The sequence below is a fragment of the Artibeus jamaicensis genome, unplaced genomic scaffold (assembly GCF_021234435.1).
Source record: "Artibeus jamaicensis isolate MK-2021 breed Jamaican fruit bat unplaced genomic scaffold, CSHL_Jam_final contig_518, whole genome shotgun sequence".
Lineage (NCBI taxonomy): Eukaryota > Metazoa > Chordata > Mammalia > Chiroptera > Phyllostomidae > Artibeus > Artibeus jamaicensis.
Genome location: NW_026521870.1, coordinates 2,039,675 through 2,064,516, shown reverse-complemented (window position 1 = coordinate 2,064,516; position 24,842 = coordinate 2,039,675). Strand labels below are relative to the sequence as shown.

Genomic DNA, 24,842 nt, shown 5'->3' with positions numbered 1-24,842 from the left:
ATTTTCCTGCCTATGTTCTCCTCTAGGACTTCAATGGTGTCATGACTTACATTTAAGTCTTTTATCCACCTAGAATTTATTTTTGTGTATGGTGTAAGTTGGTGGTCTAGTTTCATTTTTTGCATGTAGCTGTCCAGATCTCCCAATATCATTTATTGAAGAGGCTATTTTCACTCCATTTTATGCTCCTGCTCTTTTTGTTGAATATTAATTGACCATAGAGACATGGGTTTATTTCTGGGCTCTCTATTCTGTTCCATTGATCCATGTGTCTGTTCTTATGCTAGTACCATTATGCTAGTACCAGACTGTATTCATTACAGTGGCCTTGTAATATAATTTGATACCAGGTATTGTGATCCTTCTTATTTTGTTCTTCTTTCTCAAAATTGCTGAGGCTATTTGAGGTCATTTATGGTTTCATATAAATGTTTGAGGTATTTTTCTATATCTGTGAAATATATCATTGGTATTTTAATAGGGATTGTGTTGAATCTATACATTGCTTTGGGTAGTATGGACATTTTAATGATATTAATTATTCCAAACCATGAACATGGTGTTTGCTTCCATTTATTTGTGTCTTCCTTAACCTTTTTCTTCAGTGTTGTGTAGTTTTCTGAGTACATGTCTTTTACCCTCATGGTTAAGTTTATTCCTAGGTACTTTACTTGTTGCTACCGTAAATGGAATTTTTTTCCTAGTTTCCGTTTCTGATATTTTATAGTTGGTGTACATAAATGCCTTCGACTTGTGAATGTTGACTTTGTATCCTGCTGTTTAACTAAATTCACTTATTAGGTAAAATAGTTTTTTGGTGGAGTCTATAAGGTTTTCTATGTACACTATCATGACTTCTGTAAACAATGACTGTTTTGCTTCCTCCTTTTCAATTTGGATGCCTTTTATTTCTTTTTCTTGTCTGGTCACTCTGGCTAGAACTTGCAGTACTATGTTGAGTAGAAGTGGTGAAAGCAGACATCCTGGTCTTGTTCCTGATCTTAGGGGGAAAGTTTTTAGTTTTTGCCCATTGAACTGAGTATGATGTTGGCTGTAGGTTTATCATATATATGCCCTTTATTATGTTGAGGAATGCTCCCTCTATTCCTACTTTGCAGAGTGATTTTATCATAAATGGGTGCTGCACTTCATCAAATGCTTTTTCTGCATCTATTGATATGATCATGTGATTTTTTACTTTCATTTTGTTTATGTGGTGTATTATGTTTATTGGTTTGTGAACACTGTACCATCCTTGCATCCCCACTCTTAAAGGTAGCCAGGGAAAGTTCTGCCACCTTAAATGGCAATAATTCTAGGACAGATGGTTTGGCTTTCTCTCTAGCATCCAGGTGTAGTAAACAGCACATCACAGTACAAAACCTGAGTTACACTCATTTTGAAATTTATGTAAATAGTGTCAACTGCAGAACAAATTCTCCCACTGACTTGCTCCTCACAGGAGGAGTGTAAGTAAAAATTTTGGAAATAACATTTGTCATTTAGCAATATATTTCTGCTTTAGCTCACTGAGTGACATACTGTGGATTTGGATAAGTAAATGTGTCTTCCAAAAGGATGTAATTTTCTTCCTTGATCTTAAGGACTAATTCAGTAATAGGAGAATAAGGTTGACTATGTGGTCTGAGTTCTAATATTAGAATAGAGTGAGCTAGATAAGAATCTGAGCTCACTAGGCTTGTTTGGAATGTGTGTGTGTGGGGCACTTGCCATGCAAACCTGGGTAGTGGTACTACAGAAAGGATGAGAGACCACCCAGTGAGGGCCGCAGAGGGCCAGAGTATGTACCAAATCCTTGTTCTGTGGCTACGACTCCCAATGCTCACAGCTCTCCTGACCCACAGAAAACAGCAGCAAACTCTCCCTTTTCCTGAAAGTGTCTCCTTGCCGTCTGAGCTTGTTTCTTCAAGTTGTGTAACCTTATTTTTCAGTGACTGCTATTCTAGACAATCAAGGAAAGAAATAGGCTTGTAATCATTTAAACATTGCTATGTCACACCCATTGTACCTAGAATGCCTAATAAAGTTAAATTTTTAACATTTTGTTTATGTGGAAACTGCCTGCCTCTTGTATGTCTTCAGTGTGCTTGAGACAATCGTGTACTTACCTATTCAGTCTGTACTGATTATGATACTCTCTTTCCTTCGCTGCATTATATTCATTTTGATACTTGAGAAGCTGCTCTCTCATTTTGGAGACCTCGGTGGAGAATGCTTCTGGAAAGTTATCAGCTTGCTGCAGGTGAAACTGCTGCTGTTGTATTTGCTCAGTGAAACGTTTGGCATTCTGGAGCAGTTGGACCTCTGATTCCTGTGTGCTGTGTTCCACAAGAACAGAGATTCACATAATGAGTATACACAGGGCCTATTTCCTCCCTGAGAGGAAGTGGACAAAGTGGTTAAAGTTCCAGCCAGAGCACAAATGGTAATTTAGCCACATGGATTTGAAATACAGCATCAGCAGAAGAGAATTTAATGACTCCTGTATCATAGCTGCTATGGATAACTCATTCAGTTTCAGTTCAACATTTCCAGCCTGTATCTGTCCTGCTACAGCCCCAGCACCACGAGTGAAAAGTCTACATCCTAATGCCTTTCCCACCCACCAGGCAGTGGCAGTGGAAGAGAGTGGTGAGTGTTTGTAATGACAGAAGTGAGAATTAGAAGGTCAAGAGGAGTTAGAATGTGGGGGGCAGAAGAAGAATAACAGTTTTGCAACAGAACTGGGAAGTAGGAAGAAATAACACTAAACCCTTGGTCCTGCATTGCTATCTGTCACTGGGGCAGAGAGAACTGAGCTGAGGGCCAGCAAGGAAGAAGCCAGCCACAAGGCTCTGCAGGGCTCTCCAGAGGGTGAGAAATGTTGCAATATTCCTTGTATCTCCAAAGAGGTTCAGAGGGACGCCCCAAGAACTGTATGGAGTTTTCTCTCAGTTAAGCAGTGTGACATGTATTGGAAAAGATTACCCCAGACTTTCCATCTAAATCCTCTAAGTTCTTGAGTCTTGAGAACTACGTGTATCCACTGGCAGGACTGATCGTGGAAAATGGATCGCCATTAGGGATGAAGGCGAGGATTTATTTTTGGGATGGGGAGGAGGAGGAGGTGGAGGGGAAGGGACACAAGCTGAGGGCCTTGGACTGTGGTTAGGAAGCTCGATGGAGCTGAGTAATTGTGGGGTGGGGGGAAAGTGAAGGGTGCATAGAGATGTAGCTCTGTTCTCCTAGTCATTCACTCTTGCTCCCATCCTCAAAGTAGCCAAATGACTGAACAAGAAAAGAAGTAGGGCTAACAGTTGGAGACTGGGGGAAAGAATGGCTGGGGAATGGCAGGATGGAGTTTATATCCATTGCTGCCTCTCCTTGGCTTTTGATGGAGATATCGTGCAAGGCTATGAATCAGGAGGTGGGGAAAAGGAAGAAAGAAGCTTAGGAGTAGTAAGGAACAGAGACAGAACAGGATTTTTCCTTCTCTCTTCACACATCTTTCCCCTTCATTCCCAATGGCTGATAGCAGGAGCTTAGGAAACCTTGTTGAATTATTCTGTGGAAGCCTATTCTTCTGACATGCCACCGACTGGGACTGGGCTAAGGTGAGTAGCCTGGGGTAGGACAAAGAGGTGAGAAGTAAAGACCAAAATCTTGGCAGATGTAGGCTGGGGTTGTCATAGGGCCTATACCTTTGAGTGGTGAAGAGAGGTGGGAAGAAGTCCCCTACAGGAGTGCCCTGTAACAGATGATGTCAGTGTCCCACCAAAGTCCTCTTGGCCCACCCTTATATATATCAACAGCACCTGTGTGTTTCTCTCTGAGAGCTTCTCTGGCCATAGGAGCTTGCTTGGTTTTTCAAAGGGCAAGCTAGATATGCCAGGAACTCATCTTCCCTAGAAGCAGTCCTTAATCAAAGAGGGACAGATAAATATTGCAGTTTGCTCACCCATCAGTGGGAAAGTTCTGACGTGTATTCTACACAGTCACACACAGTGTCCTCAGTGAGACTGAGCCCCAGTTGCTTATCGTGTTAACCTCAAGAGTAACACATCCTCAGCTGGATTCCTCCCATTCTAGTCTCACTTCCCTATTCTCTCACAATAATTTCTGTATCATTTCTCAAACTACTTGAGCTCAAATCCTTGCCTTGGGGTCTGGTTGGAGGAGGAATACAAAGCAAGATAGTCCCAACACAAGTGAGAAATGTTAATAAGATTGAAGATATCTCCACATCAGTAAACAGCATACCTTTTAACAGTGTCATGCAGCAAGGTGTACTTGGCTTTTAGTTCTGCTACTCTGGTGCCAGCAAGTTTTCCCATAGCATGCAACTAGCAAAGAGAACACAAGATCACTATTAGCCATCACCCTGTTTATGCTTTAAGCAGAGATAATACAGATGTGTGGATTAGTTTACAAAATCTTTCAGCTACACACGAGAGAGGAAACTGGATGTTTGGAGGAAGTATTTCTAGGTCTATAGTGCCTCCAGTAAGCTGTGTCCCTGGGCAAGTGGATTTCCTCTCTAAATGAAGACTGATTTCTTCATCTGTAAATTGAGGGAATGACTGAATTAAATTCCTCCAATTCTAAAAATCATATTTCTAGGTTTAGCAGACAACCTGAATAGTATAGATTACTAGCATGGCTATTTGTATGTTGAGAGAGCTAATCATGATTGAGCATCTATTATGAGCAAGTGTTGTATACCAGTTATTTTTTCTAAAAAATGTTTTGTGAAGTAGGTATTATATCCATTTTAAACTAAAGTCTAGAAAAGATAAATAAATTGGTCAAAATTACAGAGTTAGTTAAAGGCAAAATCAGGAATGAAACCTAAGGGTTCAGCTCCAAAAATTCATGTCCACTAACTTGTACAATGAAGATTCTGCCTCTGTTGTCAAAGGAACATGAAATTTATCCAGTACATAAAGCAATATTATTTATTCCTTTTTCACGTCTGATGAAAGAACTTTTGGTTTACTCGCTTAGTTAGGTGATAAGTAGTTAATAGACATCATAACACAACATCAAACAGTGAAATATTACCGTAACTCAATGAGCATTTTATAGTAGGCTTGCCTTCAACTGTCATAGTATTGAAAAGTTGAACTAAAGAAAAGATTTGTGTTTTTCAATGCCATGTTGTTCTTACCTCCAAGATATTTGTTGCACTGTTACACTTTCCTCTCCCTCCCCTGATCCCATTAGTCTGAGTCACACAATCTGTCAGGTGGACTGCTCCAAAACCTCCACTGTCCTCCCCTCCCCATCATTGTTTCCACTTAGGCCCCTGTCCATCTACTTTTCATGGAGATCTTTTGAAAAATAAAACAAGGTCTGCATGATCAAAACTCTTTAAGTGGAATAGAATTCAAGATCCTTAAAATGACTCAAGGTCCTGCATGACCCTGCCACCCTGCCAACCTCTTTCTCCACACCCTCCTCAGGCTCACAGGGCTCTAACCATAGAGATGCTTTCTAGTTCTGTAAATGCATAAATCTCTTTCCTACCCCAGGGCTTCTGCACTGGCCAGTCCTCACTTTACCCAGATTTCACTCCAATTCTTCCTTCATACCTTAGCTTAAATATCAATCCATGAGACCACCTTCTCTGACTTCTAAATTTTAGATGTTCACATACATCACTCACCCTGAAAGAACTCTTTTTTGTATTAAAATATGCAGTGACAAATATACATGATTTTTAGAAAACATTACTCCCCAACTAATAAGTAAACGCTATAAGGAAAAGGCCCAGGGTAACTTGCTCTTCACTCCATCATCAGCAGTGGACCCACAAGGCTCAATGCACGTGCTTGGCAAATGTTTTGCCAAGGGAGCAAATGAATGAATGTAAATGATAACAAGCAAAGGTTTGAGTCTGTACAGGGGGGTTTCATGGTGTCTCTACCCAAGTCAGAGTAGAAAAACATTGTTTACTGCAGCATAAAACCATTACTTCTTTGATAGTGTTTGGGATCTTTCACAGGATCCCTACAAGCTGGTGCCAGGCCTTGGCTCCAATCCCCATAACCTAATTTTTAATACATGGGTGAAATATGCTGAACCGGATTTTTAAAACCTTTGAGGTGGTTTCACTACTCGCTATATGAAATATCTTTAAGTTCATTAGTATGTCACCTTAAGTATAATTTATATGTAACTTTTAAAATGTTAAACTCCTGTTAGAAGATTGCCCTTCTAATGTTATATTTTATAGGTATTTAATTAAACACATTTAGTTTGGTTCTGCAGTTTTCTTTCTGTATTTTTCGGCTAATACACACTTTATGTCAGGTCTCAAATATTTTCATTGGTTCCCGAAATGGGGGTATGCCATAAGCACTATGCCTTTAAAGTCTAATAGGTTAAAACAAATAAAGCTTTGCATATGCGTACTCTTACAGAAGAAAAGTTACTGGAAAAAGGTTATGAAAAGACAAGTGTTGGAGTGTGTGTTTATGTATGTGTGTGTAGACTCTAAAGACGACGTGGGGCCAGCCTTGTAACTAGCCCACAAGCTAGCTACAGGATGTAAGCTATTGGGTAAGATAATTATGGAATCATGTGTTTAAAATGCGTATATATTTAGTTTTGTTTTGAAGAAGAAAAAGCCATTATCTCCTGCCTGCTGCCCTACATGATGGAAGCAGAAGTGGGTGTGACATGGGTCCTGCCCTAAGGTAGCTCATGGGCTGAGGAGATCCACACAAAAGAAATGACAGAACACTTAAACTACACTCAGCAGTTTTATTGTTAGTAAATAACTATATTGGGCATTTTACAATTTTCTTCAAATTGTAAGTTAAAGTAAAAGTATGTATAAGTTATATGTAAGTATGAATCCTTATACATAAGTAAAAGTATAAACTGCAGACCACTTCCAGGATTAGAGCTTCTGAAATGGTGGTGTGAAGAGCTTAATAAAGCCTCTCCCTCCAAAAAACATTGATTAAACTGGTCGAAATGATTTAAAACAACCATTTATAGTCTCCGGAAATTGACCTAAAGATGTGCAAGGAATTGAGCGCATTTATTCATCAAATGCGCTGAAACTCAATAAGAACAGTGGGAGATCATGGCATTGAACCATGAGTTGTATCCATCACCCTTAGCTCCATGTTGTGGAAGAACTGTTCTGAGCAGCTTTGGCAGCCAGTGAAGAACCCATGTGCCTTACCTTCCTATGGCTGAAGATCTATTCAGGTGAGTGGGGCAGGCCCAGAAAACTGCTACACTCATCCTCTCCTACCCCTAGCTTGGTGTTGTGAAAGAGCTTTACTGGGTGGGTAGCTGCAACTTTTCAATAGTGCCCATTCCCACACCCTAAGCTCTTGTTTTATAGGGAGACTCTGAGTGAGGCAACCCAAGAAGATCAGAGTCCCCTATCCCCCTTGCTCAACTTCTATTGATCAAAGTGGGGCTGAGCAAGCTGTAAGGACTTGCATCTCTGCCTAAGGATGCTCACTTTTTGGGGCAGAGTATAGAAATCCATGCCCTGGCGTACTGTCAGAAACCACGGATATCACAAAGATTAATAGTAAGAAGAGACTAATAGCTTAGTGATACCACGAGGCAGACAAGCAGAAGTTTAATGGAGAAATTGGGGTCCAAGACAGACAAAGAGGGCCCTGCTCTCACCACTGTTGGTACTGATGGTCCAGAAGGTTATGGAAAAGCTCCAGACTGTCACCAGGCAGGAGTGACCAGAGAGAGGGAGCTTCCAAAGTATCAGTTCCTGGGCTAAAGGCCAGGTAGAGAGGTAGACTCCCTGAAAAGTGGTCCCAGGCTGCATACAGACTCAGCAGAAAAGGACAAAAACATAACTGGCTCAGGAGACTTAAGCACAATCTCTGACCAATCAGTGGCTGACACTAAACTATGATGACACAGGGACAGTCTCCAGGAAGCTGACTTAAAAATAAAAACAAGGAAGGAATATCTAAGCAGAGATGTCAGAGCCTGAACACTATGGGGGAAATACACTTCGCAGAAGTAGTCACTAAACAAATTAACATATGAGCAACCATAGCAACACAAAAGAGCAACAAAAAGCCTAGCGAGGACCCATAATTGCTAAAATACAGCATTTAAAATGTCCTATTTTCAACAAAAATTATGAGACATGAAGAAATAGGGGGAAAAGGCAGAAACTGCTTTGGGGGTACAGATGTTGGACCTAATATAGAGTTCATACAACTATAATAAATATGTACAAAGTATGAAAGGAAACCATATTTAAAAAATTAAAAGAGAGTATGATGACAACCCATCAAATAGAGACTATCAATAAAGTATCTAGGAGGATAAGAACTAAGATGTCAAAATGATGTTCTTTGGATAGTAAGAATGCATGGCTTTTATATTTTTATTTTTGCTTATTTGTACTTTCTCATTTTCTATAACACATATTTAGTGATTTTAATGATACAAGTCTATGGAATATGCTTGAAAACTACTGGGCTTGAAAACTATAGGGATTCACAGCAGAATTTCAAATGGAAGAGAACTGTGGTCAAGTTCTACTGGCAGACATAGCCAGATCCTCGCTCAGACTTAGTGAAAACTCAGCTACATATTTCCTGAGTTGAATCTCCTCTTAAATGGCAGTGAAGCCTGTTGTGAAATGGGCCAAGGTTGCTTGTTGGCAAGTTTTCTGACCACAGGAAAAAAGCAGGAAGATAGAGAGGTTTCCTTTCCTGTTTGCTGTTTCCATCATTCCATTGCTTTTAATGCCTAAGAAACTGTGAAGAAAGCTTGGCTGGGCAAACATGTGATAGGTCTTTGTAGTCTCCACATAAATTGGAAAAGGTTAAGTCATGGATATTCAGGAAGAGCATTAATAAGCTATCTTTTATTTGACTTATTCTCCTAAAAAATAGACTCTTAAAAAAGAAGACTAGACTTCTGGCCAAGATGGAGGTGTAGGTGGAAATATTGTGCCTCCTTGCACAGGCAAGTTTAAAAACAACAAAGTTTTAGTAACAAAAATGCAACCAAAACACAGAAAATTGAACTGTATGGAAGTTCAACAACCATGAAGCATTCAGCCAGACTGGTAAAAGGGGCGGAGTCGGTGGCTGGTGGAGGGAGTCAGGCAGGCGAAAGTGGCCTGACGGACCCCAGAGCACAGACAGCAGTTGGCGAATCCCAGGTGTGGGGTGGCAGCGGGCAGACCTGGTGGGGGCGCAAGGTGGCTGGCTGACCGTGGTCATACATTCTCTCGCATATAAACTAGATGAAGGAGCGAGCAGTGAGCTCAGGCTAGGGCCCCAGTGCCGGGAGTTAAAGCCTGAAAGCACCGATTGGAGAAACTTTTGGGTTGAAGTACTGGGAGAAGCTCCCAGGATCACGGAGAGTTTATTGCAAAGACTCACAGGGTTCTGGAGGGTGCACAAGCCCACACACCTGGGAACCAGCACCAGAAGGGCCTAATTTGCTTGTGGGAAGCGGCAGAGGGGACAGAAATATGAGAGAGAGCAGAACAAATGCCATTGCCCCTCTCTGACCCTGCCCCCACATACAGCATCACAACCCTGCAACCTGGTCGCCCCACCCTGGTGAACACCTAAGGCTCTACCCCTCATACGTAAGAGGCCCAAACAGACCAAAACGTCATAGCTCAATAAGAACAGCTCAAAGCCCCACAGCCAGTAATTTTAAGCAATCAAGAGACAGCCAACCTATGAGATGCAGAGTTCAAAATACTGGTGATCAGGATGCTCACAGAATTGCTTGATTTTAGTCACAAATTAGAGGAACAAATGAAGGCTGAACTAATTAAAATGAAGGGAAAGGCACAGGAAACCAATAGTGATGGAAAGGAAACTGGGACTCAAATCAATGAAGTGGACCAGAAGGAAGAAAGAAATAACCAAACAGAAAAGAATGAAGAAACAAGAATTCAAAAAAATGAGGAGAGGCTTAGGAACCTCCAGGACATCTTTAAATATTCAACATCTGAATTATAGGGGTACCAGAAGGAGAAGAGGAACAGCAATAAGTGGAACACTTATTTGAACAAATACTAAAGGAGAATTTCCCCAATCTGGCAAAGGCAATAGACTTCCAGGAAATCCAGGAAGCCCAGAGAGTCCCAAAAAAGTTGGACCCAAGAAGGAACACACCAAGGCACATCATCATTACATTAGCCAAGATTAAAATGAAGGAGAGAATCCTAGAAGCAGCAAGAGAAAAGGAGGTAGTTACCTACAAAGGAGATCCTGTCAGACTATCAGCTGATTTCTCAAAAGAAACCTTAGAGGCAAGAAGAGTCTGGAAAGAAGTATTCCAAGTCATGAAAGGCAAAGGCCTACATCCAAGATTGCACTATCCAGTAAACTTTTCATTTAGAATGGAAGGGCAGATAAAGTACTTCTCAGATAAGGTGAAGTTCAAGGAGTTCATCATCACCAAGCCCTTCTTATATGAAATGTTAAAGGGACTTATCTAAGAAAAAGAAGATAAAAAAGATGAACAGTGAAAGAACAGCAAACACAGTTATTAACAATCACATCTAAAACAAAAACTAAGAGGACAGCTAGATCAGGAGCAGAACCGTAGAAATGGAGATCACATGGAGGGTTAGCAACAGGGGAGTGGGAGGAGGAGAAGGGGGAAAAAGGTACAGAAAATAAGTAGCATAGACAGACAGTAGGTAGAAAATAGGGGGGAGGGCAAGAATAGTATGGGAAATATAGAATCTAAAGAACTCGTGACACATGGACATAAACTAAAGGGGGGGAATGGTGGGGGAGGGGGTGTGCAGGGTGGAGGGGAATGAAAGGGAGGAATAGAACAACTGCAATGGCATAATCAATAAAGTATATTTTAAAAAAGAAGACTAAACTGTGAAGAATGGATTTTATCCTCCTTAAAAATAAAAACCATAATCTGGAAGTTAATATTAGAAACATTGACATTTCTGTGAAATTGTAAATTATCTGTTTAAGCAGATCCATCTCTGGTTAGGAACTAAAGACACAATTCTAGTAGGTGAAATGTTTCATGTGTGAGCATAACATGGAAAAAAGAATTGTATTTTTCACACTGCATGATACAAATGAGTACCAAGTTTGTCATATTTCAAAAATGCACAATGTAAGAAATAGAGCATAGAGAACAGTCTTACATTGTCAAAGAATATACACAGTGAATACACAGTGAAAGGTTAGATATAATGTCATAAGTTCCTAAATATGATTTCACAATAGATACTTGTGTTACTGAATTGCCTTGTTGATAATTGAGACTGGAAGGAAACATTTACTCTAGAGCTAAAAGTTTAAGAAGAGCTCATAATTCATAGATGACATGTAACAATATGGAAAACATTTCAAAAATTGAAGTTCTAGGACATTCCAAGGAAAGTAAAGGCTCAGTAAGAGCTTATACCAGGGGAACTTATCTGCAGTGGGGTCACTCAGCACAAGGAGACAATTAGATTTTCATGTCAGTGTCTTCAGGGCAACCAAGGTGGCCGTGAATACTCTTCTTGTTGCCCCCTTTGACATCACCTACTGTTTGGCCTCATTTTGAGAAATAGTTGCCATGGTTTGAGAGATGGCATAAACTTGAAACCCCTTCTATTCTCATCTCCATCACCCTCACTCTTCCTTGCTGGAAATATACAGCCTAGTTATTTGAAGCAGTTTCCAAATACAACTGATCTCTCAACAATGATTCGTCACTCCTTTTGCCTGACTTTTCTCATTAGCAGTTATATGAAGCTTTCATTTCCTTCATACCTAACTCATTCACCAAACAAATATAGGCCACCTAAACAGAACTTCCATGTCAACAGATCATTTATCTATACCCATATCTACCCTTTACTTCTTTCCCCAAATCTCAAAAACGAAGTCTTTCTCTCCTTCTGGTTAGGACCAACTCATCCACCCATGCTCTCAAATACATATGCTTCTACCTCTTCCTAGACATTAAATCATCAGCCTTTTCTCCTCTGTAGCCTGTACTTCTGCCTCTTTGCTGGCTCACCATATCATACGTATATTTCAAGTGGATTTGGTTTGAATTCCAGCTCTGCTTCTTTTAACTATGTAACTTGGAGTAATATTGACTCAACCTGTGCCTCAGTTTCTTCAGGTGTAAAAGAGACAAAAATAGCCCCATTTCATTAGACTGTGGTGAAGACTAAGTGACTCAGTATATGTAAGGTATGTAGTATATCTAGCATAAAAGTAAGGGCTTAGTCAATGTTGTTTATTACTGTTATTATTATTACCCTCAACCTATAAATTTTCTCATTAAAAAAGGACAAAATCCACCTTGGATGCTATGCTCCCATCTAGCCATCCTTTTATTTATCTCCTTCACTTTCATTTCAGTTTTTCTCAAAGAGTACTCTCTGCTCTGTATCTCCCCTCCCTTGTCTTCCAGTTACTCAACAGACCATACTGACCAGACTACCACTACATAACCAAATTGGTAAACTGACAAATGAATGGATCAAAAAATTGTGGTACATATACACAATGGAATTCTATGCAGCAGAGAGAAAGAAGGAGCTACTACCTTTTGCAACAACATGGATGGAACTGGAAAGCATTATGCTGAGTGAAATAGGCCAGGTGTTGAAAGACAAATACCATATGATCTCACCTTTGTTTGTTCCTCACCAGGAAGCTAAACAACAAAACAAACAAGCAGGCAGAATAAAAAGAAAGACACTGAAACAGAGAATAAGGGGACAGTGACCATAGGGGAGAGGGAAGGGAATTTAAGGGGGAAAAATGGGAGGGATTTGGAGGAACAAACATGAAGGACACAGGGATGAGAACTAAGGGAGGTGGAAATGGGAGGGAGGTGGGGAGCACGGGGCGGGGGAGGCTGGGATGGGAGAAATAGACAAAAAACTGTTCTTGAAAAATAACTAAATAAAATTAAAAAAATAAAATAAAAAAGATAAAAAAATTTCTCGTGGAGTAACAAAAGGTACTGGATTAACTGATGATATATAATGTACTAATGTACTAATTTAAAAGTCTTTAGAAGATCACTGTTAAATTTCTTAAAGGGTTTACAACTGGATTCCATATTGTAAGTGAAAAACTAAATATCAGAGCAATGTCTGGACTGTGAATTAAAGTAAAATATTTAAATATATTAAACTCAAGTGAGCTACAAAAAATTGGTAAACTGACAAGTGACTTTCTCATATGTCTGGATGATTTTGATACATTTTTCTTTATCATTGTTTTTCAGTTATTTGTTTATGATATATTGTGGTATGGTTTTCTTTGGCTTTAAATTTGCTCTAAGTTTTGGATCTGTGCACTTATAAGTTTTCGACAAATTTGGAAACTTTGTGTTATTTCTTTAAAATATTTTCCTGTCCCCCTCTCCTTTCCTTCTATAACTCTAATTACTCATATGTTTGGCCACACAATGTCCACAGATCACTGATGATCTGTTGATTTTTATCTTCTAGTCTTTTTTGTTTCATTTTGGATAGTTTCCATTGTCATATCATAAAGCCCACTAATCTCTTTTTCTTTAGTGTCTAATCTGTTGTTAATCCCATCCAGTGAATTTTTCATCTCAGCTACTGTACTTTTTACCTTCGGAAATTTGATCTGGGTCTTTTTTATAATTTCCACTTCTCACATTATGCTCATGCTTTCCTCCACCTTTTTTCCAACATTTAAAATATGTATAATAGCTGTTCTAATGTCTTTGTCTACTAATTCTATTTCTGTGTCTCTTCTATGAATTTTTCTCCTCATTATATGTCGTATGTTTCTGCTTCTTTGCATGACTCATGATTTTTGATTGAATGCCAGACATTGTGGATTTTGCACTGTTAAGAGAAAAAAATTTTTTGGTGTTTCCTTAATAGTTGTGGGTTTTGTGAGTCACTTAAGTTACTGTTAATGTAACAAACTATTGGAAACAATTTGGTTCTTTCAAGGCTTACTTTCAACTCATCCACGCATGCTCTGAAATATATACTATTCTTTTAAATATATAATCTTTTGTCTATGGTTAATTTGGCCCCATTAGCAAGTCAATACCCTTCTATTCAGGTTTGTAGGCCCACGCTCAATCCACTGAGCCACACCAGCCAGGGCTGAATACCCTTCTATTCAGAGACCATATATTAGGAGGTCTTTCTATTCTGGTTAATGGGAACATGAGCTATTCTTGGCCCTGTGTGAGCTCTAGGTATTATTCCACACCCTCCTTTCTGGGAGCTCTTTTTCTAGCTTCAGCAGTATCCTCACAAGTGTGTACTGATCAGTACAGTTCTGCAGATTTCTGGAGCTCTCTCTCTCTCTGAAACTCTCTCCTCTCCTGATCTATGTACTTTGCCACCTTGGAATCCCTGTATCCCATACTCTGTCTCCTCAAATCATCAAGACCTGGCTCTGTGTTCCCCTCTCTATCACACCCCTGGAAACTCTCTAAATAGTAAGCTAGACAATTATAGGCCTCACTTCATTTATTTCCTTACTCCCAGGGATCACTGTCCTTGACTTCAAGTCTTGTCCCTTTTGAATTTGTCCTTCAGGACAAATTTGACATTTGTCAACAGAGTATTCTATCCAAAACACAATTTTCACTTTGCTTTAAACCCTTGAAGAGACCCCATCACCTTGAGGATTAAGTTTAGCTCTCTTAACATGGCATACAAGGGTCTTCATTATCTGGCAACTGCTGTCCCCCTCCTCCCTTTCTAAACCTCCCATTACCATGCAGTTCTGTCATATTTTCTGTGGTAGGCAGATGTCCATGTACTAATTCCTGGAACCTGTGAATATGCTACTTTACATGGCAAAAAGGACTTTGCAGATGTGATAGTGCTGGGGGAGGTTATTGTGGTCGACCTGTCTGAACTCAATCTAATCACACGAGTCCTTAAAAGAAAAGAATATTTCATGGCTGAATTGGAGAGATGAAATGGAAAGACTGGGAAGTGTGAGGAGGACTTGACCTACTAGATGAAGTGGGTCAAAATACATGGAATGTGTGTAGCCTCTTGAACCTGGAAAAGGCAAGATACCAAGTACTCCCCTAGGACCACCAGTAAAGAATACAATCCTGCCTACAGCTTGATGTTAGCCCCTGAGACTCATGTTGTGTTTGCTTAAACCACTAAGTTTGTGCTAATTTGTTATGAGAGCAATAGAAAACTAACACAACTCCCAAACCGTGTTTTTGCATGTTATTTTCCACTATCTTTAATTTCTTCACTATCTAGTCCACTTGGAGAACTCTTACCCTTCCTTTAAAACATCTCAGTGCTCATCAACTGTAGATCTATCAAGAGACACCTCCAGGCAGAATTACTTCTTTCTCCTTATAACTCTTCTATTTTTGGATGCACCTAGTATTGTATACATGGCACACTATTATCAACATATGTTTAAATATGTCTCTACACTAAGCTGTGCGTGCCTCCATGATGGGAACTCCACTTTAATCATCTTTGCTCCTCAGCACCTAGCCTGGTATCTTGTAAGTGCTCAATCATTTTCATTAAATTGTTCTTTTTTTTAAAGTTTAAAAAAGATTTTACTGAATTTATTGGGGTGACATTGGTTAGTAAAATTATATGTTTCAGGTGTACAATTCTATAATATATCATCTGTATATTGTATTGTGTGGTTACTACCCCAAATCAAGTCTCTTTCCATCATCATTTATTTCTGCTTTACCCTTTTCTACTTCTTCCCCATCTCCCCTTCCCCTTCTGTGTGCTAATCACCATACCACTGTTTGTGTCTATGAGTTATTTATTTATTTATTCTTTGTTTAATATCTCTTTACTTTTTTCACCCAGCCTCCTAACCCCCACCCCTCTGGCAGCTGTCAGTCTGTTCTCTGTATCTATGAGTCTGTATCATTTCATTGGTTAGTTCATTATGCTTATTAGATTCAATATATAAGTGAAAGCATATGGTACTTGTCTTTCTATGACTGGCTTATTTCACTTAGCATAATATTCTCCAGGTCCATCCACGCTATCCCAAAAGGTAAGATTTTCTTCATTTTTATGGCTGAGTAGTATTTCATCATGTAAATGTATTGCAGCTTTTTTATCCACTCATCTACTGATAGCACTTGGGCTGCTTCCAAATCTTGGCTATTGTAAATAACACTGAAATAAACATAGGGATGCATATATTCTTTCAAATTAGTGTTTTCAGTTTCTTCAAATATATTCCCATAAGTGGAATGATTGGGTCATAAGGCAGTTCCACTATTAATTTTTTAAGGTAACTTCATACTGTTTTCCACAGTGGCTGCACCAATCTGCTTTCCTACCAATGGTGCACAAGGATTCCCTTTTCTCTACATCCTTGTCAGCACTTGTTGCTTGTTGATTTACTAATGATGGCCTTTCTGACAGGTGTGTGGTGATATCTCATAGTGGTTTAATTTGCATTTCTCTCATGATTAGTGATGTTGAGCATCTTTTCATATGTCTCTTGGCCATCTTAAACTCTTAATTTAAGCTTAAATAAAAGCCAGTTATATAGTTGGAAGAAATCTTATTTATCCATTCATTTCCATTCTATTGAATAATTTACCTGTCAGAGAAGGCCATGGAAAAGGAGAAACAGTGAAAAGTAACTTGACCTAAACTTGAAAGGGTGAAAAACCTGTCATACAAAATTGGCTGCCTCATCCACAGCTTCCCTTCCCCCTTCTGTGTGGTTGGCAAGGCTCACAAGAAGGGCAGAGAGATCCAGGACTGTTCCGTCACAGCTGTCTGTTCCTCCCATGGTGGCCCACCAGAGGAATGTGACGAGGAGGCCACAGTGACAAACAGGGCCTCCCAAGAGATAAGGTATCAAACATAATGGACATTGTGGATGAGTAATGCAGGTGCTTAGCTATATGTAAAACTTCAAAATTAGATTACAATAATTTTAAGAGAAAATGTACAGCCCTATAAATACCTGCTTAAACACATTCATGCTAATGAGTGGTATTTCTTTAAAAACTCACACTTGTCCCAGATAAACTGCAATTGCTTGGAATTTTAACTGTCATTAACCTTTGTTTAAAATTATTCTGGCGGCCCTACTTCCAAAGATCCGGGGGAGAGAGGGTAGCAGGTAGGAATGGCTGTAAGCCTGGAAGGAAGTAAACAAGCCAGATCAAAACACACATACCTCTTTAAGAACTTCAAAGGGTGAACCTAACTGGACCAAAACCATGAGGGGTGTTCATATAAGGGTCAGGAAATAATGAGAGCCACAACAGGAACCAGAAGAAAAGGGGTGGGGCAGGATTAGCAATGGTCCCAGAAAGAAATGTGTTGCCAATTGACTCTGACCAACTAGCTTTCAGTCCTTCACAAGCAGAAGTCCCACCTCTAGTACACTTTTAAAGTCTGTAAGTGGGTTTAGGCAATGAGAAATCTGATATGGAGCTGTGGCCCTTAGAGACCAGAGCATCTCTTGCACAAGGGTTACAAGTGTATGAAGATGTCTGTGGCTGGTCAATTGTTTATCTGACTGTCCTGCCTGACCCTGTCCTAAGGGTCTGCTACTGTACATGTGGCTGAGCCCAGGGAGCAGGAGGCTGGATCCCTGGGACTAACTGCTTTCTATGCTGCTGAGTAGGTGTGGGTGTCAACTTTTCAGACCTCTTCTGTGCGCTGAGAGCACTGGCTGTCTACACTGGCTGTCAGCCAGTGTCTCCCAGCTCTAGGCTATGAGGTTTCAGGAAAGGGACACAGCCTCAGCCCACAACAAAGAAACTTGGGACCTCTGGTGCCCACCTTCCTGTGTTGAGGATGCTTTCTGCCCACAGTACTGTTTCCAGTATTCATAAATAACAACTTATTTAGCATAGATGCATCTGGAAGCCATACTTCTCAGCAGCGTATTGTTGCAGCACTACCCTCCACTTCCCCTGGTGGCAGGCGGTTTGTGACGCACAATGAATGAAGCCTTTCACTGCTAATCACGAAAGTGTTCCTTAAAAAAGAACAAAAACTCAAAGCTTCAGCTTGAACTTTCCCACTGATACCATAAAATGGAAACTTGGGGACAGAATATGGGGATGTTTGAGTTCCAGGCTTGCTAATTTACTGGTAAGGGGGCTTTAAATCCTGGCAGCATATTTAGACAAGCTGTATAATTTTTAAAGCTTTATTTCTAAATATTTTATTATTTTTGATTCTATTATAAATCAAATTGTTTTCACAATTTCAATTTGGATTGTTTATTGCTAAGTGTGTAGAGCCATTCCATTTAACTAAATTATTAAGAAAATACAGGCTAAGCCCTGGCTGGTATAGCTCAGTGGATTGAGCGCGGGCCTTCAACCCACACGATCGCGGTTCGATTCCCAGTCAGGGCACATGCCTGGGTTGCTGGCCAGTTCCCTGCAGGCCAGTTCCCAGCAGGGGGTGCACAAAAGGCAACCATACATTGATGTTTCTCTCCCTCTCTCCTTCCCCCCTTCCCCTCTAAAGATAAATAAATAAAATCTTTAAAAAAAGAAAGAAAATACAGGCTAACCCTTATAATCCTGGTGTAAGCCTTTCTTCAAATGTTTCAGTTAGGAAAGATTATCTTTGACTCTCTTATTCACCTGATATATTCTTGGTACGTAGAACACCGCCTGACCTTAAGGTACTAAAAATATATATAAGAATTGAGGCTACTATGTTTCACACATTCCTCATCTAGAGCACTCATCTTGTGTTGAAATCATGTTCACATGTCTGTCTACCACATGGGAAGCTCTCTGAAGGCAGGGATCACTCTAGTCTCTCAAGAACCTTTCATGGTACATGGCATACAGTAGGTGCTTAGCACATAAGTGAAGAATCTATCAGTATCTAGCCAAGTGGGGCATGGCATGAAGGGTCGAGCATATCACAGAAGGAAATCTCAGTGTATGGCTTCCCATCTCCACATGCGCATGTGAATTGGGCCAAAATGACCATTAAGGACATCACCCATAGAATACAAAGAAATCAGTCCAAAAGGAAAACCAACAGCCTGAAGAGGGTGTGTGTAAAGCAGGTGCACATGTATGTGTAATCTGAGGAGGATGTAAACTTGATGCTGATTGTGGAAAATTTATGGATTGGTTGATTTTGTATAAGATACACATTCCCTATACAGGTTGGAATGAAACATTAAGAGCCTCTGAATAGAGAACTTGTGAAGCATTTTCCCCTGACAGCCTGCCGCCCAGAAAAAGTACTTAACGTGATCTACTTCCAAGGATGCTTAACTCAGCCCATGGTTACTCAACATGACTAGTGATACAATAGATGGGTGGGCCAAAAATGAGATTCGAAGAGATTCAAATCCATTAATGAAGCAAAAATCCAGTAACTCAACATTTTAATTCTAACAAAAACGTTTTTCCCTTTCACTTTGCCTTTGCTTTTTATTAATTTATTTTTATTGTTCTATTACAGTTGTCCCAATTTTCCCCCCTCGCTCTCCCTTGTCCTGGCACCCCACTCCCACAGTCAATCCCTACACTGTTGTCCATGTCCATGGGGTATTTATTCCTGTTCCTTGGCTAGCTCCTTCCCCTCTTTCCTTCCTTATGTCCTTCCCCCTCCTCTCTGGTCACTGTCTGTCTGTTCCTTGTTTCCATGCCTATGGTTCTGTTTTGTTCATTTGTTTGTTTTATTCATTGGGTTCCTCTTATAGGTGAGATCATATGGTATTTGTCTTTCACTACCTGACTTATTTCACTTAGCATAATACTCTCCAGTTCTATCCAGGATGGTGTGAAAAGTAGAAGTTCCCTCTTTCTGTTCCTGAATTCCAACAAAAACTCTTTAAAGAGCAAGATAATGGGCCCTGGCCAGGTGACCCAGTTGGTTGGATGATTGTCTAGTAGACCAAAAGTCTGTGGGTTCTATTCCTGGTCAGGGCACATACCTAGACTGAGGATTCCTGCTGGAGGCAACCAATGAATTCTCTGTCTCTCTTTCTCTCTCTCTCTCCTCCCTCCCTCCACTTTCTCTCACATATCAGGTAAGGATTTAAAAAGGGGGCAAGATAATAGAATTTAAAAATAACTCAATTCGTCTTCTGCCAAGATGGAGGCATAGGTGGAGATGCCGTGCTTTTTCTCACACAACCAAGTTTAGAGACAACAAAATATTAGCAACAGAAAACACAGCCAGAACACAGAAAATTGAACTTTTCGAAAGTCTGATAACAATGAATTCTTCAGCCTGACCGGTAAGAGGGGCAAAGCCAGCAGCTGGCGGAGCGGGGTTGCACAAGAAAACTCGGTCAGAGGAACACATGTGCATGGATCCCAGGCGTGGGGTTGCAACCGGTGGACGTAGTGAGCGACCCAGTGAGCAACCGGTGGACCCAGCAAGGGTGAAGGGCAGTGGGTTGTCTGTGCGCCCATAGACCGGCGAGGGAGTGGGCAGTGAGATGGGACTGAGCAGGCCCCAGCGGCGTAAGGCAGCAGAGGGGGCCGCCATTTCCCACTCTGACCCGGCCCCCACATACAGAGACACAAACCAGTAACCTGAGCTGCCCTACCTTTGTGAACACCTAAGGCTCCGCCCGCTCCTCATACTTAATGGTTGCAAACAGACCAAAAATGGCTCAAGAAGATCTCAAAGCCCCAGAGCCCATAACTCTAAGCAATGAAGAAATAGCAAAACTTTCAGATATACAGTTCAAAACACTGCTGATCAGGATGCTCACAGAATTGGTTGAGTTTAGTCACAAACTAGAGGAACATATGAAGGCTAAACTAATTGAAATGAAGGGAATTTCACAGGAAACCAATAGTGATGAAAAGGAAACTGGGACTCAAATCAAGGGAGTGAAACAGAAGGAAGGAAAAAATGACCAAACAGAAAAATATGAAGAAACAAGAATTCAAAAAAATGAAGAGAGACTTAGGAACCTCCAGGACATCTTTAAATGCTCCAACATCCCAATTATAGGGGTACCAGAAGGAGGAAAGGAACAGCCACTAGTGGAAAACTTATTTGAACAAATAATGAAGGAGAACTTCCCCAAGCTGGCAAAGGCAATAGACTTCCAGGAAATCCAAGAAGCTCAGAGAGTCCCAAAAAAGTTGGACCCAAGAAGAAACACACCAAGGCACATCATAATTACATTAGCCAAGAGAGATAAGGGGACAGCCACCTACAAAGGAGTTCCCATCAGACTCTCAGCAGATTTCTCAAAAGAGACCTTCCAGGGAAGAAGGGGCTGGAAAGAAGTATTCCAACTCATGAAATCCAAAGACCTACAACCAAGATTACTCTATTCAGCAAAACTTTCATTTAGAATGGAAGGACAGTTAAAGTGCTTCTCAGATAAGATCAAATTCAAGGAGTTCATCATCACCAAGCCCTCATTATATGAAATGTTAAAGGGACTTACCTAAGAAAAAGAAGTTAAAGGAACATGAACAGTGAAAGGACAGCAAACTCACAGTTATTAACAACCACACCTAAAACAAAAGCACACTAAAAGGACAGCTAGATCAGGAGTGAACCATAGAAATGAAGATCTCAAGGAGGGTTAGCAACAGGGGAGTGGGAGGAGGAGAAGGGGGGAGAAGGTACGAAAAATAAGTAGCATAGATGGTAGGTAGAAAATAGATAGGGGGCAAGAATAGTATGGGAAATATAGAATCTAGAGAACTTGAGACACGTGGTCATAAACTAAAGGGGGGAATGGTGGGGGTGCAGGGTAGAGGGGAATGAAGGGGGGGAATAGAAAACTGTAATGGCATAATTGATAAAATAAAAAATTAAAAATATATAAAAAGTAAATAAATAAAATGAACATCTCTGAAAAAATAACTCAATTGGTATTATAAAAGGCTATATTTAAACCTGAAGTTAGATCTTCAGAGTCTTTTAGATTATGACCTCATTTGAACCAATTATTCACCTTATAAATTTCTTGAACTACTGTTAACACATGGATAGCATTATCCATGGCACTTATATAACAGATTATTCTGGAATTTCCCCAGAAATGAACAGTTTTCCAAGAAATCTGGTTTTTATGATATTTGAAAACATAGGTCTTTAGCGGTGTTAGTTTTTGAAAAAGCAGAGAAAACCAGATAATATCACCAAGTATAATTTTAACTTTTTCACTTGACACCAACTTTGATACCCAAGTAAGGTAAAGTAAAAATAAATGGAAAAAAAAGGCTTAAAAATAAATTTCTACAAACATTTCACCAAACACAGCTGTTTCTAGTTCTCTAAGTCGACTATTACAAAATATTTTAATGTGCTTTCTGGAAAACATAAATAGCCTCATTTCATGGAAATGCCACATTTCCAGTTATTCATAATAGGTTGTAACTGTTTAAAGATATGTAATTATTGGTACAGATTTATATACCAAGAAAAGAAGGATACTACCTAAATCTCTTAAAATATGTAAGATAGGCTTTAATCCATGTTATAGTAGTGTATTTCATTCATTTCATTGCAAGCTAGTAGCTAATAGTATAACTACATTCTTCAGACATTTTTAGTATGTCCAATTAAAAATTAGTAGATTTGCCATAAAAATCTGAATTTTTAGCCTCTCTTGAAAAATTATTAAACTTGAAAACACTGGATTCATATTTTAACTTTACAACAATCAATCGGCATTTAGCTAAGACTTACTTCCAGAGGTGCTAAAGAGGCTGTATACCCTTTAAAAGGAGCACAATTTGTCTCACCCATTCAATGTAAATGCAATGAACTAACATAACACCTAGACCAGTTTACTTATTTATGTTACTTTTATGGACCTTGTAGGCACTTGAGATTGGGATCCTGATTTTAATTGTGTGTATGTATATATAAATGTGTGTGTGTGTATGTATACACAAGGTCTCGCACAAATAATGCCTCTTTTTTATTATAAAATTTTTTATTAAAAATTATAAGCATGTAATTCTGTAACATAAGAATATCACACTCAGGCAAACCATATGACGTTTTAGGTGAAATGTGCAAATTAAAACTTTAAATTATTACACCTATATTATTACCCTACCAACCACACTCAAGCAGGCTTTACTTCTTCCAGACCCTATGTAATATATATAATTATATATATATATGAATATTTTCTGCTATATATATTTAAAAATATAAAATATTTAATTGATTGAGAGAGTGGGTGCAGTTATAAACCCTCTCATGGACTTTTTGGAATGTCATATTCTTCAGGACTGTGTCTGCCTCTGGTGTCTATCTCTGTACCTTCCTTAGCAGAAGGATGTATGACTGCATTACCTGAGGTTTAGAACTTAATGTTTTAAAGTTTCTGAGATTTTCTTACTGTTTTTCCACTTTAGCCTGATAATTTTACGAAAAGATTAAATAAACACGAGTCCGATACTTTTTTGACTAACTGAAATATTTAAAATGATTAAAATAGAAATATCTTGTTACTTAGGTATTCAAATATATTTTTAATTCAATAAAACATATACCATGGAACAAAATATAACCTAAAAAGATTATGAAGCCACTGAAAAAAATGTGTCAGTCAGCTAAATTTTATTTAGGGCTTGAAAACAGGAAACATTTAGTTCACATGAAGGACTTTTTCCCCAGGAACTAATGTTCTCTTTGGCTCTGTGCTTTATGAGCTTTGACAAAAAAGCAAATTGTAATTTGTAAGGAAGTGAAGATAAATTCTGAACAACTTACACCAGCAGTTATCATTTTTAGTATAGGTTTGAGCTAAACAGCAAGTGAACATCCAGTAATACAGTGTAATGAGTAAATTATTTCCAGGCAGATCAGTCACCAGCACACTAGGGATTCTAAGAGGGGTGTTATGAATACAAAAATAACTTATTCAAAAATAGCACAATTTAGGACTTCCGGTAAAATAGAAAACTGGAAGTTTTATTAAAGTCGGGACGATGCCCTTTTTCATCACTATATTGCCAAGTCTAGCTAGCCCATGTGCAACTCATAAATACTTGTTGAGTAAGTGAAAGAGTACATGCCAGTGCTTAGCAAATAACAGTCATTCAGTAAGTATTTACTAAATAATTCATGAAATGAATTTATTCAATACATATTTACCAAATGAATACGCAGTAAGAATAAATAATTCTCATATATCTTATTGAAAGTGGTAATTATTGAGAGATTGATATTTATTATATGAGGTACTTTATGTATGTTATCTTATTTGGTTAGGCCTCACAATAACCCTATGAAGTAAGCATTACAATTCAGAATTTTAAAAATAAAAGAAAACAAAACTCAAGATGGTTAAGTAACTTGAGCAAAGTCACAAAGCTGGTGACCTTGTAGGGATTTGACCATAATCCTATTCTGTTACTAACTTTTAAGTGAATTAGAGAAACTCAGAAATGAGTAGCATACTCTTGTTGATGGCATAGAAACAGTCTGAAACACATTTAGAGAAGTTAAGGTAGCACAGGTTGACTGACATAAAAACAGCATATGGGGAGAATGATATGTATAGAACGACACAATTCAAATTGATGCCATGAGGAAAGATGGGGGAAGAAGATATATTAGCTAATTTTGATATCACATATCTGAAACCAAAAGACGATAGTCAAAAATAATTACAAAAAAGAGGGAAAAGGGTAACAAAAGCACAAACCTTCCTAAATTCCAGAAGCTATAGTGTGAATAAAAAAGACATATATGAACCTAATGGAAGAATAAACCTTAGAGTTATACTACAGGAAGAGGGAAGGAACAGGGTAGAGGAGCTAGGGATAAGAGCTAGAATTCTTGAATATACGTTGTTTAGTGAATATGATCTAGCATGTCTTATTTACAAATGATGCCTTAATTTTAAAATTATATACCTTAATTACAGTTAAAATTATAA

At 39.1% G+C, this 24,842-nt stretch overlaps 1 protein-coding gene across 1 annotated transcript in view; it reads right to left on the bottom strand.

The window, feature by feature from the left end:
- CCDC146 (coiled-coil domain containing 146) overlaps positions 1-24,842 on the bottom strand; it is a 151,185-nt gene that overhangs the window by 51,011 nt on the left and 75,332 nt on the right. The window contains exons 3-4 of the mRNA XM_037162225.2: positions 4,261-4,343; positions 2,130-2,339 (exon numbers count right to left, since the gene is read on the bottom strand). Coding sequence (XP_037018120.2) covers positions 2,130-2,339; positions 4,261-4,343 — 293 coding nt within the window. The remainder of the gene's footprint in view (positions 1-2,129; positions 2,340-4,260; positions 4,344-24,842) is intronic.